This window comes from Aquarana catesbeiana, linkage group LG11 (assembly GCF_042186555.1).
Source record: "Aquarana catesbeiana isolate 2022-GZ linkage group LG11, ASM4218655v1, whole genome shotgun sequence".
Lineage (NCBI taxonomy): Eukaryota > Metazoa > Chordata > Amphibia > Anura > Ranidae > Aquarana > Aquarana catesbeiana.
This window is the reverse complement of record NC_133334.1, coordinates 281,348,251-281,367,745: the sequence shown is the minus strand read 5'-3', so window position 1 is coordinate 281,367,745 and position 19,495 is coordinate 281,348,251. Positions and strand designations below refer to the sequence as shown.

General features: G+C 44.9%; 1 protein-coding gene across 1 annotated transcript in view; it reads right to left on the bottom strand.

The window, feature by feature from the left end:
- CDH15 (cadherin 15) overlaps nt 1–19,495 on the bottom strand; it is an 87,348-nt gene that overhangs the window by 33,616 nt on the left and 34,237 nt on the right. Inside the window, exons 2-5 of the mRNA XM_073605943.1 lie at nt 10,784–10,945; nt 9,102–9,257; nt 7,436–7,580; nt 4,209–4,369 (exon numbers count right to left, since the gene is read on the bottom strand). Of these exons, the coding sequence (XP_073462044.1) occupies nt 4,209–4,369; nt 7,436–7,580; nt 9,102–9,257; nt 10,784–10,945 (624 nt within the window). The remainder of the gene's footprint in view (nt 1–4,208; nt 4,370–7,435; nt 7,581–9,101; nt 9,258–10,783; nt 10,946–19,495) is intronic.

Here is a 19,495-nt window from a genome sequence, read left to right as displayed (position 1 = left end):
GGGTCACTAAGGACGACATGGTCCGCAGCCACCTCCTCCCAGCCACGTACAAGTCCATGTGTTTCTTGGGACTGATCCCTTAAAGACTGCTGCTGATGCTGAGTGCTAGGCTCCACCTCCATACTGACACAATCTTCCTCCTCCTCCTCTTCCTCCTCGTCCTCTTCCTGCGTGATCGGCGGGCACGCAGGAACACTGTCTGGATAAAGGGGGCCTTGAGAGCTAAGGAAGTCCTCCTCTTCCTGCCTCTGTTCTGCCTCAAGTGCCCTGTCCATTATTCCACGCAGCGTGTGCTCCAACAGGTGGACAAGGGGGACAGTGTCACTGATGCATGCACTGTCACTGCTCACCATCCTCGTGGCCTCCTCAAATGGTGACAGGACAGTGCATGCATCCCTGATCATGGCCCACTGGCGTGGGGAAAAAAAACCAAGCTCCCCTGACCCTGTCCTGGTGCCATAGTCGCACAGGTACTCATTGATGGCCCTCTGCTGCGTGTGCAGCCGCTGCAGCATGGCCAACGTTGAGTTCCACCTGGTGGGCATGTCACAGATTAGGCGGTTCTTGGGCAGGTTAAACTCCTTTTGGAGGTCCGTCAGCCGAGCACTGGCATTATATGACCGGCGGAAATGCACACAGACTTTCCTGGCCTGCCTCAGGACATCCTGTAAGCCCGGGTACCTGCCCAAGAACCGCTGCACCACCAAGTTAAGGACGTGAGCCAAACAGGGCACATGGGTCATTTGTCCCTGTCGGAGGGCAGAGAGGAGGTTGGTGCCATTGTCGCAAACCACCATTCCTGCCTTAAGTTGGCGTGGCGTCAACCACCTCTGAACCTGCCCCTGCAGAGCTGACAGAACCTCTGCCCCAGTGTGACTCCTGTCCCCCAAGCACACCAGCTCAAGCACCGCATGGCATCTTTTGGCCTGCGTACTTGCGTAGCCCCTTGAACGACTACGGAGCACCGCTGGTTCCGAGGAAGAGGCCATGGAGGAAGAAGAAGAGGAGGGGGTGGAGGAGAGAGGTGTGTCACAATCATTAGCATTTTGGAGGCGTGGTGGCGGAACAACCTCCAACACTACTGCACCTTGTCCTGCATCCTTCCCAGCTGCCAGCAGAGTCACCCAATGCGCCGTGAAACTTAGGTAACGTCCCTGTCCATGCCTACTGGACCATGAGTCAGCAGTAATATGCACCTTACCGCTGACCGCCCTGTCCAGCGAGGCATGGACATTGCCTTCCACATGCTGGTAGAGAGCCGGAATCGCCTTCCGTGAGAAAAAGTGGCGTTTGGGTACCTGCCACTGAGGAACCGCACATTCCACAAACTCACGGAAGGGGGCAGAGTCTACCAACTGAAAAGGCAGCAGTTGAAGTGCTAGCAATTTTGCCAAGCTAGCATTCAACCGCTGGGCATGTGGATGGCTGGGAGCAAACTTCTTTCGGCGGTGCAGCAGCTGGGGCAGGGAAATTTGCCTGGTACAATCTGACGTCGGTGTACCAAAATCAGATTGCCCACAAGTACGTGGCTGTGACACACCTAATTCTACACCTTCATTCCTCTCAGTGCAGGTCTCAGAGAGGACTGAAGGTCTAGTGGGGTTGGAAATCTCAGCTGATGAGGAGCAAGCAGAGGTCCTCTTTGTTCTTTGGTGTGGGTCTTTTAGATACGCTTGCCAACGAACTGCATGGCAGGTCAACATATGTCTGGTCAAGCATGTGGTACCCAAGCGGGAGATGTTTTGGCCACGCGAGATACGCTTGAGACATATGTTGCAAATAGCAGTGGTGCGATCTGATGCACTCGTCTCAAAAAAGGCCCACACCAAAGAACTTTTTGAATAACGCGCAGAGACTGCAGCGCCCTGCACATGTGGAGCTTTGGGGTGTGATGCAGTCAATGTGCTGCCCTTAGGCTGGCCCCTGGAGGGCATCCTGCCTCGTTGGTGATGTGCCGCCTCCTCCTCCTCCTCCTCCTCCTCTCTCCTATCAGGCACCCACGTTGAGTCAGTGACCTCATCATCCCCTCCCTCCTCATCACTGGAGCAAACCTGGCAGTATGCTGCAGCAGGGGGAGCATGACTGCCAGATTGCTGTCCTTCTTGGGCACCCCCTCTGTCCGTGCTCGTGTTACTGCCTTCATCGAGCTCAGTATCATCATCAGAGCCTTCCAAACGCTGGGCATCCTCCTGGAGCATGTACCCAACACTGTGGTCAAACAGTTCGAGGGACTCCTCAGGAGGACATGGTGGGGCTAGGGAAGGAGTCACTGATGACATTGAGCCGAGGGAAGAGGCCGCTGCTTTGCCAGACAAAGTACCCTGGGCATGGGTGAGAGAGGATGAGGAGGATGAGGACGGCTTGGTCATCCACTCGACCAAGTCTTCCGCATGTTGCGGCTCAACATGGCCAGCTGCCAAAAAAAAGGCCAAGCGTGTCCCATGGCCACGTGCTGATGAGGATGCACCGTCTCCACGACCAGCACTAGACACAGAGCCTGCTTGCCCTCTCTTATTGGCTTGTGACTGTCTGCCTCTCCTTCTTGGCCTTCCAGACATACTAATGGCCTGTAGCTGCACTAAGCTGGGAGATATATATATATATATATATATATATGTACTGATACTGCAGCTAGCAAAATCAACTGCCTGCCTGTAGTATGAGAACACCACCAACCTTCTACAGGTAGCTTTAGCTGAACACTGTGAGGTGGACGCACCCCACTAACTTGTAGGTTTAGCAGAACACTGTGAGCAAGACGCACTGCACTAACTGTAAATAGTCTAGCTGCCTGACTGTGGTACTAATAGGATCAAAAGAACACCAGCAATTTTCTTCAGGTAGCTGTATTTACTGTAACAAGACAAGCCTGCCTGTCAGTAAGAAGATAACAGAAATGGATCTAGCTGAACACTGTGAGCAGGACGCACCCCACTAGCTTGTAGGTTTAGCTGAACACTGTGAGCAGGACGCACCCCACTAACTTGTAGGTTTAGCAGAACACTGTGAGCAGGACGCACCCCACTAACTTGTAGGTTTAGCAGAACACTGTGGGCAGGACGCACCCCACTAACTTGTAGGTTTAGCAGAACACTGTGAGCAGGACGCACTGCACTAACTGTAAATAGTCTAGCTGCCTGACTGTGGTACTAATAGGATCAAAAGAACACCAGTAATTTTCTTCAAAATACTGTAACAAGACAAGCCTGCCTGTCAGTAAGAAGATAACAGGAACGGATCTAGCTGAACACTGTGAGCAGGACGCACTGCACTAAATGTAAATAGTCTAGAAGATAACAGGAACGGATCTAGCTAAACTGAATACAGTGTATATATATATATGCAACACCTGGGATGCATATATATACACAATACACTTTAAGTGCAGCTAACTGACTGACTGTCCTGCCTAATCTAGCTAACTCAAATGAAATGACACTGTCTCTCTCTCTCTCTCTCTAAGCACACCGGAACACACTGCACAGGGCCGCCGTGCAGGCGGCCTTATATAGTGTGGGGCGTGTACTAAATCCCCTGAGCCATAATTGGCCAAAGCCTCCTTGGCTTTGACCAATTATGGCTCTCTGTTAAGGCGGCGCTGTGATTGGCCAAGCATGCGGGTCATAGTGCATGCTTGGCCAATCATCAGCAAGCAATGCACTGCGATGCCGCAGTGAATTATGGGCCGTGACACGCCACACGAATTTGGCGCGAACGGCCCATATCGTTCGCAATTCGACGAACGATCGAACAGCCAAAGTTCGAGTCGAACATGGGTTCGACTCGAACACGAAGCTCATCCCTAGTCTTGAGTAATTTGTATGGAATTTGTTTTTGATAACAAGGAAAGCAGTACAATAGATTCCGTGCAGCCAGCAGCAATAGACCCCCCCACAAATAATAGATCCTCCAGAAACTATAGATTTCCCCCCCCCAGCAACAATACACCTCCCGTCAACAGCAATACCTCCTCCCCAGCAAAATAGATCCACCCCAGCAACAATAGATCTCCCAGCAGCCAGCATCAATAGACTCCTCCCTTAATAGTAGATCCCCCACCAGCAACAATAGATCTCCTCCAGAGATAACAGATCCCTCAGCAGCCAGCAATAGACCCTCCAGCACCTCCCAGCCATTACATATATTTAGTGCCAGAGGTGCTGGAACTGCGTTTCCCCACGTTCCTGCGATATATAAATATATCTTACCTCTCGGTCCAGTCCCACTTGAACGGTCCTGATCTCGCCAGTGTCCTGGTTAATGCTGAACATTTCCGGACTCTCCTGCTGGACAATAGAGTACTTGAGCTGTGCGTTGTCCGTCGTTACATCATCAGCATCAGTAGCTATGACCCTCATCACCAGGGTGCCTGAGGAACACAGACATCAAAATGGTGACAGGTGGTAGTTGTCTTAAAGGAATACTCCACCACAAAGTGAAATGTTATATTTTGAATGGAGCGCATTGAGAAAAATCCACACCAAATGGATGATGACTTAACAGGTTCCAGCATGATTCTAATCGGTCTATAGGGGAATTACATATAAAATGATGTTCACAAATGTGACCACTAGAGGGAGACATTTACCAAAGAATTTATTTGTCCATAACAACCATCCGATTGCACATTGGCTTTCCATGGTCCTGACATTGTAAATCCCTGACACTGGCCCATAAAGTGTGCAGGCTGGTCAGAAAGTGGTAGTTACACACACAACACTATGGGGTGGATTTACTAAAGTCAAATAGACTGTGAACTTTGCAAGTGCATTTGCTCCGGAGCTTGGTAAATGAGAGGGGAAGCTCTGCTGACTTCCATCATCCAATTATGTACAAGCAAAAATGTTGTGTTTTTTCTTTTTCCTTGCATGTGATTGGGTATTCTTTGCAAAGTGAAGCTTCACTTCATTTACTAAGCTCTGGAGCACTTTGCAAAGTAACGAGAGAAAACTCACCCAAGCTCTACCGATGTATGATGCAGGTTACAGTATCTCACAAAAGTAAGTACACCCCTCAGTCACATGTGTGTAAATCTTTCCTTCTATCTTTTCATGTGACAACACTGAAGAAATGACACTTGTCTACAATGTAAAGTAGTGAGTTTACAGCTTGTATAACAGTGTAAATTTGCTGTCCCCTCAAAATAACTCAACACACAGCTTTTAAAGGGGTTGGAAACCCTCGTGCATCCTATGAATTAAGGTGAAAAAACACCTGGCAGTGACCGGCCCCCCAGCCCCTCCGTTTTACTTACCTGAGCTCCGTATTTCCTTGGCGAGGACGCACTGTCCCTCTCTTCACGGGGTCCCGGCTCTTGATTGAATAGATTGATATCAGCACAGCCATTGGCTCCCACTGCTGTCAATCAAATCCAATGACGCGGTTGCCGGGGGGGCGGGGTTGAGTCCGGCATTCGTGTCTATGGACGCAAATGCTGCACTCGGGAGTGCGCCTGCAAGGTAAAACCCCCCCCCACCCCCGCGGGAGAGTGCTTCTCCCAGGGGGTTATCTGATGCAGGGAGGAGCCGCGAGAGCTGTCGAGGGACCCCAGAAATGGACGATCGGGGCCACTCTGTGCAAAACAAGCTGCACAGTGGAGGGAAGTATGATATGTTTGTTATTTAAAAAAACAAAACGAGCCTTTACAATCACTTTAATGTCTAAATGGGCCCAATCACTTTAATGGGCCCAATTTTCCCTCATGTGACTTGTTAGTGTTACAAGGTCTCAGGTGTGAATGGGGAGCAGGTGTGTTAAATTTGGTGTTATTGCTCTCACTCTCCCATACTGGTCACTGGAAGTTCAACATGGCACCTCATGGCAAAGAACTCTCTGAGGATCTGAAAAAAAGAATCTTTGCTCTACATAAAGATGGTCTAGGCTATAAGAAGATTGCCAAGACCCTGAAACTGAGCTGCAGCACGGTGGCCAAGACCATACAGCGGTATAACAGGACAGGTTCCTCTCAGAACAGGCCTCACCATCTCCAGACCTAAACCCTATTGATCATCTGTGGGACATCCTCAAACGGAAGGTGGAGGAGCGCAAGGTCTCTATCATCCACCAGCTCCGTGATGTCATCATGGAGGAGGGGAAGAGGACTCCAGTGACAACCTGTGAAGCTCTGGTGACCTCCATGCCCAAGAGGGTTAAGGCAGTGCTGGAAAATAATGGTGGCCACTCAAACTTGTTCTAACTGTAGGGGGATGGGCTTAATGAAACATGACAGAGATCACTGTTCCCGATCACCGGGAGCAGTAGATCGCTCTCATTTCACTAGGTAGAATGAGGAAATGCCTTGTTTACATAGTCAGTTCCCCGATCTGCCTCTCCTTGCCCCGATCGCAGGCCACCGGCGGACATTGAGTCTGCGGGACCCGCGGGCAATACTCCCGCGCCGGCGTGCGCGCGCCCCCTAGTCTGCTTTTACAGAGGCATGTACAGGTACGCCCCTTTGCTCAGGAGAGCCATTCTGCCGACGTATATCGGCATGCGTCGGTCGGCATGTGGGTAAACATCATAGCAGTTTAGAATTCAAAACTGACGCGTTTCAGCCTAAGCCTTCATTATGCTTATGATAAAGGCTTTAGGCTGAAATGCCTAAATGCATCAGATTTTGGATTCTGTACTGCTATGATGCTTAAACAATATTTTCCAAGGATGAAGCTGTTGAGCTGCCGGCTTGTACTTGTGTCGGATACTTTGCAAAGTGCACAGTCTATTTGCCTTTAGTAATAATCAACCCCTAAATCTTACAAGCACAGAGCCCCCAGTAGGTAAGTTGCTCAGAATGAGTCTCCCAAAAACTTCCTGTAGTGAGCTGATTCTACAGCACTAAAATCACAAGAAGTGTTGTGTTGTCAGTCTTGCTTGAGTTCTCCCCCGCCCACCCCCCGCTGGACTACAAATCATCTCCCCCAAGGTATGGAGATGAGGAGAGACAATGTGCTTTGTAGCTCAGCAGGTGAGAACTTGTCAGGGCTGACAACACTGTTTGGGATTTCAGTGCAGCAGAGTCAGAGGTGTCAGCTCACTACAGGAAAAGTTAGGAGCTCACTGGTTTTCAAATCAAATCATTAGGTATTTTTGCACCTGCAGCATTTGTAAGCTCTTGCCTCCCACATAGTGTAAGTGTTCAGCGGCAAAGAGGGTTGGATTTAATGCCCACACGTGGCACATACGTGTCCTCGGATGGCTGAGGTTGCAGTGCTGAGAGCGCGCTCACAGCATGTTCCAAGCAAAGTCATAGCTCTTTGGTCTCTAGTCATGATCAGGAGCCGAGGGGATGGGTCCCCAATCATGTTACCACTGGAACTGACAATCACAGTGGAAGTCTGCCACCAGGGTGGGAAGGGGTAAAACCTGTATGTACATGCACATGGCTTGCATTTATTTATTTTATTTTGTCCAGACATGCGCTTTAATCCTAACTTACCAGGAATTGCATTCTCCAGGATGTATCCTTTGAAGACTGCCTGAGAAAAGACCGGACGGTTGTCATTTTGGTCCAGAACAACAATCTCTAGATCTGTAGGGTCTTCAAGGGGGACGCCATCACTGTCCAATGCAAAGGCACGAAGCTGGGGAGGAAAAACAGGCAGAAAAGGGGGGTAAAAATGGACTTGTCTAAATGTTCCGGATCGGCTATCTGTGTGGGAGACCCCCGGATTCCGGGGAGCGGCCAACAAGCAGGAGGCGAGGACGGGTGAGAACCGACCAGTCCGCTGCAGGGGAGCGCTCCGGAACAAACTAGAATCAGCCAATTTGTAACCAATCTGTCATCAGCTTCCATTGCTGCACCAGAATACTGAGAACTGAAATGTAATTGGCTGCTAAGGATCACTGCATTTCTTCAGACTTTGTACTATACAAGCAATAACTGACACAACTGACACACTGCAATAACTGACACACTAATGACTGACACACTGCAATAACTGACACAATGCAAAAACTGAAACACTGCAATAACTGACACACTGCAATAACTGACACACTGCAATAACTGACACACTGCAATAAATGACACACTGCAATAACTGACACACTGCAATAACTGACACACTGCAATAACTGACACATTGTAATAACTGACACACTGCAATAACTGACACATTGTAATAACTGACACACTGCAATAACTGACACACTGCAATAACTGACACACTGCAATAAATGACACACTGCAATAACTGACACACTGCAATAACTGACACATTGTAATAACTGACACATTGTAATAACTGACACACTGCAATAACTGACACATTGTAATAACTGACACACTGCAATAACTGACACACTGCAATAACTGACACATTGTAATAACTGACACATTGTAATAACTGACACACTGCAATAACTGACACATTGTAATAACTGACACACTGCAATAACTGACACATTGTAATAACTGACACATTGTAATAACTGACACACTGCAATAACTGACACATTGTAATAACTGACACACTGCAATAAATGACACACTGCAATAACTGACACACTGCAATAACTGACACACTGCAATAACTGACACATTGTAATAACTGACACACTGCAATAACTGACACATTGTAATAACTGACACACTGCAATAACTGACACACTGCAATAACTGACACACTGCAATAAATGACACACTGCAATAACTGACACACTGCAATAACTGACACATTGTAATAACTGACACATTGTAATAACTGACACACTGCAATAACTGACACATTGTAATAACTGACACACTGCAATAACTGACACACTGCAATAACTGACACATTGTAATAACTGACACATTGTAATAACTGACACACTGCAATAACTGACACATTGTAATAACTGACACACTGCAATAACTGACACATTGTAATAACTGACACATTGTAATAACTGACACACTGCAATAACTGACACATTGTAATAACTGACACATTGTAATAACTGACGCACTACAAAAACTGACACATTGTACTAACTGACACACTGCAATAACTAACACATTATAATAACTGACACACTGCAATAACTGACACATTGTAATAACTGACACATTATAATAACTGACGCACTGCAATGACTGACACTGGAAATAGATTTCATACCTTGAAGTGCTCTATCTTCTCACGATCCAGCACTGCATTCAGGTAGACAATTCCAGTAGTTTTATTGATATTAAAAAATCCTTTGGGTTCCTCATCAACTCCCGGCCCCTTGATGCTGTATATTACACTTCCCAAGTACTGTTTGTCTGACTTTATCTGGAAAAAAAAAAAAGAAAAAGGAAGAAGACGCCTTATATCAGTTGTAGCTACCTAAGGATTTGTCATTTCCAGCCCGTGATTGGACAACTGAGGAGCAGCATGAGGCTGATGAGTGTCATTTCTGTTCAGCCAGACCAGTGACTGTTACATGACCACTGAGACCAATGATCTTTATAGTTGTCTGTACCCGGGGCATCCTCCCCACTGATCACCAGTGCTAGCGCCATTTCTTCCATTGATTCTTAATTTAAGGGACATTCTTCCCACTGACACCCAACGTAACCAATGAAAGGAGCATTCCTTCTACTGATCCTAAATATAGGGGACATTCTCCCAAATGACACCCAATTTAACCAACGTAAGGGGCATTCTTCCCACTGACCACCAATATAACCAATATAATAGGGGCATCCTCACCATTGTTAGGGGTATTTGTTCAATTGATTCTTAATTTAAGGGGCACTCTTCCCACTGACCCCCAATGTAACCAATGAAAGGAGCATTCCTTCTACTGATCCTCAATATAAGGGACATTCTTCCAACTGACACCTAATGTAACCAACGTAAGGGGCATTCTTCCCACTGACCACTATTGTGTCCAATGTAAGGGGCATTCTTCCCACTGACCCCCAGTGCAACTAATGTTAGGGACATTCTTCCAACTGACACCCAATTTAACCAATATATCTGAGGCATTCTGCCCATTGATCACCAGTGTTAGAGGCATTTGTTCAATTGATTCTTAATTTAAGGGACATTCCTCTCACTGACACCCAACCTAACCAACGTAGGGGGCATTCTTTCCACTGACCACCAATATAAGCAATGCAAGCTGCATCCTCCCCACTAAATGCAAGGGGCATTTATTCTATTGTTTCTTAATATAAGGGACATTCTTCCCATTGACCACCCCAATACAACCAATGTAAGGTGCATACTTCCCATTAACCATCAGCGTAACCAATATAAGGGGCATTAATCCAACTGATTAGGCCACAGTACAGTATTGGGCATGCTTCCCACTGACCCCCAATGCAACCAATAATGGGCATGCTTCCCACTGACCTACAGTACAACCAATGTAAGGGGTATTCATCCCAGTGACTCCCAGTGTAACCAATATAATGGGCATTCTTTCCACTGCCCTCAATGTAACCGATGTAAAGGGCATTAATCCCACTCACCACAAATGTACAGTACTCAATGTACAGTAAGGGGCATTCTTCCCACTGACCCCCAATGTACCTAATTAAGGGAGCATTGTTCCCATTTACCACCAATGTACCTAATGCAAAGGGCACACTTCCTACTGACCCACCCAGTGTAACCAATGTAAAGGGTATTCTTCCCACTTACTACCAGTGTAACAAATGAAAGGGGCATTTTTATAACAAAGTAATCAATGTAAGGGAATTCTTGCTCTGACTGTAGGTAATAAGGTTGATAAAGTCTGGTCTTTAGTGCAGCACCAGACCCAAGTTAATACTGTTCCCCCCCATACAGCTCACCCATACTTTTCATACCTGTACGACCTGCGAGGGGACATTTTTCAGATTCTCTGACACCGAGATAGTAGGGATCACCCAGGCTCTCCTAAACCTCTGTGCCCCAGCCATGTGATGTCTCCATGGATGAAGCAGGGGCACATCTTGTGTAAGCTCTTCCTGTGACGTCGTGCCAAGGACCTACAGGAGAAGAAATGTAGAAAAGAGGGATCAGTCAAATACAACAAGTCCCCTAACTCCCTCCAGAAACTTCATCCCCAACAGAGTCACCAAGTCCCCCAACCACCTCCAGAATTCTCATCCCAAACAGAGCCACCAAGTCCCCTAACTCCCTCCAGAAACTACATCCCCAACAGAGTCACCAAGTCCTCCAACCACCTCCAGAATTCTCATCCCAAACAGAGCCACCAAGTCCCCTAAACCCCTCCAGAAACCTCATCTTCGACAGGGCCACCAAGTCTCCCAACCGCCTCCAGAAACCTCATCCCCAACACTGCCAGCAAGTCCTCTAACCCCCTCCAGAAACCTCATCTTCGACAGGGCCACCAAGTCTCCCAACCACCTCCAGAAACCTCATCCCCGACAGGCCACCAAGAATCCCAACCACCTCCAGAAACCCCATCCCCAACAGTGCCACCAAGTCTCCTCACCCTCACCAGAAACCCTATCCCCCAAAGTAACACCTAGCCTCAACCAGGACCTTCCAGAATTTCAATACCTATTTTCAATTCCCATACTTTTATTGTGTGAGGATAAACTTCTTTTTTTACTTTTGGGGCATTGAAGGTTTTGGAAGAATTTAACAGGCCCTGCTCTCAGTAAGGTTGGGAACCTCTGCTCTAGTCTCCATCATGTAGGGCTTATACTGTATCTGCTTTCATTAGGGAGCAGCTGCATGACATGACCCTAGTGTTTGTAGACAGATTCACTTAATTTTCTGGTTATAAATATCAGCCTGAAGCAGATTTGATTACTAGGAGAAGAGAACTGAATCTAGCAGAAAATGAAGGAGAAATTTCCTGAGGTCGGGTATATTGCAGGTACATAACCAACGACTGACCTGGGTATAGCCAGTTGGTAAATATGCTTTCAATGACTGGCACTGTCACATAGTATCTGAGGAGATGTGGCAATCTCAGGTTAGCCGGGTGCCTTAATGGCATTAAGTACAGTATAGGACTGGACACGGGGCACCATATGCTGAGAGAACAGCTGCTGGAGCCACCAGGTGTCACAACACTGGTACCCAGGGGACCACATGAACCTCTTAGACTGAGTGTAGCCAGGTGCTCCCAGACTCCCTCCATACCATGTGCAGAGCGGGAGCCTACTCTAATCTTACGACAACTGGAACAGGTGTAACGGGAAGAATTTGTCTCACCAGAACTTCTGGCGGCACACTGACCCTTAGGCTGGCCATACACTGCCATCATTGAGTCAAATCATTTACTTCGAAAGCCCTTCCAACTGCTATTTGGATGGAATCCCAGATGTATTAAACAGATTTCATTACAATATGTGTGATTTTTTTCTGTACAATTTTCCCTCATTCAGTTAGATCTCAAAATGGCAGAGAAACTAAAAAAATGTTACTCCACAAAGTTGGACTAAATCCGAGGCTAACAGAACTGGTATACAAACAAATAATTTATTATATCTTGTTAAAACAATGTTTCCAAGGGTCTATAAACAATATACAAACATAAATACAAATATATCTATATCTATATAGATATATATATCTATATATATCTATATATAGATATATATATATATATATGAAAGATAAATAAATACATATTAATACCCAGATTCGGGACCAGCTTAGATAATCACATAACTGTTTGGCTTTACAGCAATGTCTATAACAATGTGTGGCGAGGCATCCTTCACATATTCACAGTTAACACGTTTCGCAGCAACGCCACATCTTCAGGGTGGAACAGAATAGAATTCAGTTAAAATTTTGTTTGTTTGAGAAAATGTTTCCATCCTGCTCCTTTAAAATGTATTTCATCGCTACGGTTGAAAACGTACATTGACTTGACCCCCCTAACCATTAGAAAATTCACAAAGCGTTCTAAAAACTAAAATTGTCCTGCAAAATTCTACTGGTGTATGGCGGCCAGCTTGGTTTCTATGTGCCCTGTTTACCCCACAATGCTGGAGTGATGTGCGGTGCAGTTTGTGGACGGAGTCTGGTATATTTGGTCTTTTTGTGTTTTTGTTTTTTTTTTATAATCCCTCAGAGACTTCACAGGAGAGATCTCTCTGTACAGTCAAAGTAAGTAAAAAGACCCGATTGCCACACAGCAACAGGACTATGAATGAAGGCGGCTTCAGCCTGGCTCCTCTCCCCTCTACTCTTTCGCCCAGTGGGGTGAAACGCACCAGAGATGTGGCCTGGACAGAACCCCGCCTTCATTCAAAGTACAATCGGGTCTTGCTGTTATGCATTGATTGGGTCTTTTTCCTGCCCCTGACTGTATGTATCAAGCCAGGTGGGTTGTTTCCATGCAAGCACCCCCCTTTTGTGTGAACCACCAGGACTAGAGATGGGAACCTAAGCAGCACCTGAAGTTAGAGGGGTGTGATGCCATCACATGCTTTATGATGAGCAGGAAAAATGGCAATACATTCTGTAGGGGTATCTCACTACTGGAGTGTCCAGGAGATATAAGAAGCCATAATCTGATTCCTATTTAGGTGATTTATACTGAGAATATAATGAAAAAATTTATCAGCTCCTTCGGTGCTAGTTGATGCGATGAGTAGATTTAAGTATACAGACAGCTGAAGTTACATGCAAATCTCAACTTCTACTGTAAAAGTTGGCCCCAACCATCCTGACCCCCAACCACCCCCCCAAGTCTTCCTATTGGTATTTTAATGTAATAGGCGGCCTTACTGACCAATATAGAGGATTGAGAGCAGTGATGAGCTGGAACTAGGATCCAAACCTAAGTGTGCACGCCTGCCAGGAGGCTGTCACCTGCATGGGCCAATCTATAAGAGGGTGTTAGGAGGACTTTTTTTTTTTGACCACTAGGTGATGCCCTCCCCTAAAGACATATAATAGTTACTGTACATCAGAAGTAGAGCATTCTGGCATAAAAGAAGCAGGATTCAGGTCGGGACTGGCCCCCATGGTCTTTTTTTTTTTTTTACAAAATAGTTTTTTTATTTGTTTTGATAGAAAGTAGTTTACAGGTTCAGATAGTACAAATGCATCCATAAACAAATCTCTTTTACAAAATATAAAAGAAAGTACAATAGCCCAACGGGGGCCAACTGTTATAGTTATACATCATATTTACCAAATTCCTCAACGGAGGAATGAAGTATACCACTGGTCACATAAGGGTAATGAGTGTGGACCTCGTAGAGCACCACAACCTAAAATCGGCCCCCATGGTCTTGGTGGGGCTTCTAGTGGCCTATTTCGAAACCAGCCAGGGGTAGCGGGGTGATATGGTATATTCAGTCTTTCTGCATGTTATGGTGAAACTGTCTACTTTATTGCTCCCTCTGTGAGCGGGGTCCACGCCAACGACAATTTAGGCCGGAGGCCTGTTGATTGTAACCTAGGGATGCAACAAACGTGTAACGTTTTCTCAGCTCCACCTAGAAATATTCTGCAGCTGGCTACATGTCCTCACCAGTAACATGTGGGAAGCTTGTGGGCCCGATGCAACAGTTGACCTGGACCCCCCCCCCCCCCAACACCCGCCACTTCCACTGCATGCCAAGGAAACGGTGGCCTTGTAAAAGGAAACTCAGAAGGCCAGCCTGGGAACGCTGTACTGGGCTGAATGGGGAAGTGGGGGGTCAGGACTGATTCTGAGCAGAGAGTGTGCCGCTGAAGGAATTGGTCTGCCTCGTCACCCTGTGTAGGTGCAATTGGAAACTCAGAGGACCTAAGATGGGCCTGGGTGGGCCCCTTACTGAATCACCTATGCAGGGTGATACGGCAAGTGCTTTTACCAAGCAACACAGTGTAAAACCTAGTGTGACAGGGAGGCCGCACGGGCCCCCCGGAGCACGGGCTGGGTCGCCATGGCAACCCCTCAAGCTCCGCCCATGTACATGCCTCTTGTATATGTATGGTTATGGGGCATGGAATCCCCTAGGTGACAGCTTCCTGGTGGGCTTACCCACATGGGTTTGGATCCTAGTTTGGACGTGCCCAAGCTAGTCTCTAATTTAGAGTATAAGGGGTAGAGGGAAAAGCTGGACTTTTAAAGAGAAACTCATTATTTGCCTTAATCTTCAGATCTACTGATGGTTTCATCATATATCTTCAGATCTACTGAGGGTTTCATCATATATCTTCAGATCTACTGAGGGTTTCATCATATATCTTCAGATCTACTGAGGGTTTCATCATATATCTTCAGATCTACTGAGGGTTTCATCATATATCTTCACATCTACTGAGGGTTTCATCATATATCTTTAGATCTACTGAGGGTTTCATCATATATCTTCAGATCTACTGAGGGTTTCATCATATATCTTCAGAACTACTGAGGGTGTCATCATATATCTTCAGATCTACTCATGGTTTCATCATATATCTTCAGATCTACTGATGGTGTCATCATATATATTCAGATCTACTGATGGTTTCATCATATATCTTCAGATCTACTGATGGTTTCATCATATATCTTCAGATCTACTGATGGTGTCATCATATATCTTCAGATCTACTGATGGTTTCATCATATATCTTCAGATCTACTGATGGTTTCATCATATATCTTCAGATCTACTGATGGTTTCATCATATATCTTCAGATCTACTGAGGGTTTCATCATATATCTTCAGATCTACTGAGGGTTTCATCATATATCTTCAGATCTACTGAGGGTTTCATCATATATCTTCAGATCTACTGAAGGTTTCATCATATATCTTCAGATCTACTGAGGGTTTCATCATATATCTTCAGATCTACTGAGGGTTTCATCATATATCTTCAGATCTACTGAGGGTTTCATCATATATCTTCAGATCTACTGAGGGTTTCATCATATATCTTCAGATCTACTGAGGGTTTCATCATATATCTTCAGAACTACTGAGGGTGTCATCATATATCTTCAGATCTACTGATGGTGTCATCATATATCTTCAGATCTACTGATGGTGTCATCATATATATTCAGATCTACTGATGGTTTCATCATATATCTTCAGATCTACTGATGGTTTCATCATATATCTTCAGATCTACTGATGGTGTCATCATATATATTCAGATCTACTGATGGTTTCATCATATATCTTCAGATCTACTGATGGTGTCATCATATATCTTCAGATCTACTGATGGTGTCATCATATATATTCAGATCTACTGATGGTTTCATCATATATCTTCAGATCTACTGATGGTTTCATCATATATCTTCAGATCTACTGATGGTGTCATCATATATATTCAGATCTACTGATGGTTTCATCATATATCTTCAGATCTACTGATGGTTTCATCATATATCTTCAGATCTACTGATGGTTTCATCATATATCTTCAGATCTACTGAGGGTTTCATCATATATCTTCAGATCTACTGAGGGTTTCATCATATATCTTCAGATCTACTGAGGGTTTCATCATATATCTTCAGATCTACTGAGGGTTTCATCATATATCTTCAGATCTACTGAGGGTTTCATCATATATCTTCAGATCTACTGAGGGTTTCATCATATATCTTTAGATCTACTGAGGGTTTCATCATATATCTTCAGATCTACTGAGGGTTTCATCATATATCTTCAGATCTACTGAGGGTTTCATCATATATCTTCAGAACTACTGAGGGTGTCATCATATATCTTCAGATCTACTCATGGTTTCATCATATATCTTCAGATCTACTGATGGTGTCATCATATATATTCAGATCTACTGATGGTGTCATCATATATCTTCAGATCTACTGATGGTTTCATCATGTATCTTCAGATCTACTGATGGTTTCATCATATATCTTCAGATCTACTGATGGTGTCATCATATATATTCAGATCTACTGATGGTTTCATCATATATATTCAGATCTACTGATGGTTTCATCATATATCTTCAGATCTACTGATGGTTTCATCATATATCTTCAGATCTACTGAGGGTTTCATCATATATCTTCAGATCTACTGAGGGTTTCATCATATATCTTCAGATCTACTGAGGGTGTCATCATATATCTTCAGATCTACTGATGGTTTCATCATATATCTTTAGATCTACTGGGGGTTTCATCATATATCTTTAGATCTACTGGGGGTTTCAGCCTGTGGTTTTATAGACATTAACCTTTGCTTATGTATTTGTACGCCATTGCTCAGGTTTACTAAAAAGTCATCTCTCTTCTCCAGCTCATGAGGTTGGAGGGCTCCCCTAGAGAAAATCCCCAAACTGCTCTAATATTGATGGCTTGCTCCTGGCTCTGGCATTGCAAGACGCAGCAGCTGTTGTGGAGTTACGAGTCCCAGACGTGACTACAGGGCACATTATGGGCTTCCCAAGTGCTGTGTAAAGTTTTATAGTCAGACTGGAGTCCTCCCTTAATGCAGCCCAGGTGGACGCTGCAGCCAAATAAGTGGATTAAACAAAGCCAAACAGAAGCAGCACTGAGGTCCATGATGTACACGGATCTGATATATCAGGAACAACCTCAACAACAGATGAAACATTACAAATCCAATAATTCTACACGTTCAGCTTTACATAAATGACACAATGATGGGGGGTCACCCTGATCAACGTTATTAAGGGATAATTGATCAGATTCCCCAATTTATCCCCCCTTTTATTTTCCCAGTGCATGAACACACAATTAAAAAGGAACATTTTGATTGGATGGATTTAGGTAATGCAGACAACCAATGGCAGGATTCCTGGCTGCTTTACATACATTGCTTATAATGCAAATCATGATGTTCTCTTCAACTACTGCAGGAGGGCTCCCCTGGAGAAAATGACGTATATATTCCAACCCCTCCCTACTATACTAATATATAATAATAATAATAATAATAATAATAAATAAATACACACCAGGGTTAGGGGTTAACCCTAAACCCTAAGGCTAGGTCCACACATGTCCGGCTGCGTGAAGTATTGTTCACCGATTCAGGTGTGATTCATTTGCGAATTCTTACTTGAATTTGCACCTGAATGGACCTAGAATCTCAGTCTACTTTTTGTTTTAAAACGGACCGTGGCTGTCCTGGACATGGGTGCAACGGCTCCATTGCTTGCCGGTCTGGTTCACATGTTATACGAATCGCATGCAGCTAAAAATACATGCAATTCGCATATAGGTGAACCAAGCCTAACTCTAACAAAACATATAAATAAATAGTAATAATATTAATAATAGTCATAATAAATAAACACCAGGGCTAGGGGTTAACCTTAACAAACAAATACATGAATAATAATAATAAATTAATAAACACCAGGGTTAGCGTTATGGGTTAATGTATTTATTTATTTTAGGGAAATTATTTATTATTATTTATTTTATTTTATTTTTTCTGCATTGAAGCAGAAAAGCGCAAATAAATGCATGACAAAATGTGCAATAAATCTCATAATCATGCACTTCAATGGGGGGGGGGGGGGGGGGGAGAGTTTCAAAAAGCACCAATCTGGCCAAATGGAACTAGGAAAGTAGCTCCAAAAAAATTTTGAGCTTCAGGTGACTTGGAGTGGAGATGTGAACCATCACCATAGAGAGCTTCCAGCTACAGTATAAAACGCTCAGGCGTGAATGGGGCCAAAATGAGGTTAAATCTTCTCAATGGGAAAATGGATACAAAACCCGATGGAGGTTCTAACCCCTCCCACTCTGCTGGCTGTAGTTGGGTGTAGCAGGTCTTCCTTTGATGTCCCACCCTGTCCATGTCATTATGTGTCCCCCATACAGATATTTACACTGCTGTCAGCCAAGAGAGCCAAATGGCCGAGTCAGAGAGGTCAGGAATGCAGGAAGGTCCATCTGTTGGATCTGATCCACCAACCTGTCATCAGACGGTCATTCCAACATTCAATCCCTACTGATGATGATAACAGAGTGGAGGGGAACATCGACTTTCTAACATTTACTATTCACAGATCTTTCCAGTCTTGCTGTCCCGTATTTTACCAGATTTGGAGCATTTTATTTCGTACAAAGACTTGTAAATGCTCCTTCCAGTCATCTGGTTATCACTCCTACTTAAAGCATCAGTCCACCCACAACTGATATTTTATTTATAGGTGGAGTCTGGAGGGTTGAGTCAGCTCATGTCTTCAGGGGTGATCAACTTTCTTGATTTGGGGGCAGGGGCTCAAGTGTGGCCCCGACATCACCAAAGGGCCACACATAAAATTCAGAGAATAATCAGAGACAGCAGACACACAGATATAGTAAAAACTATATACATGATACAAGAGATGGTCAGAGACTGCAGACATGATACAAGAATACAAGAGATGGTCAGAGACTGCAGACATGATACACAAGATGGTCAGAGACTGCAGACATGATACAAGAGATGGTCAGAGACTGCAGACATGATACACGAGATGGTCAGAGACTGCAGACATGATACACGAGATGGTCAGAGACTGCAGACATGATACATGAGATTGTCAGAGACTGCAGACATGATACAAGAGATGGTCAGAGACTGCAGACATGATACAGGAGATGATCAGAGACTGCAGA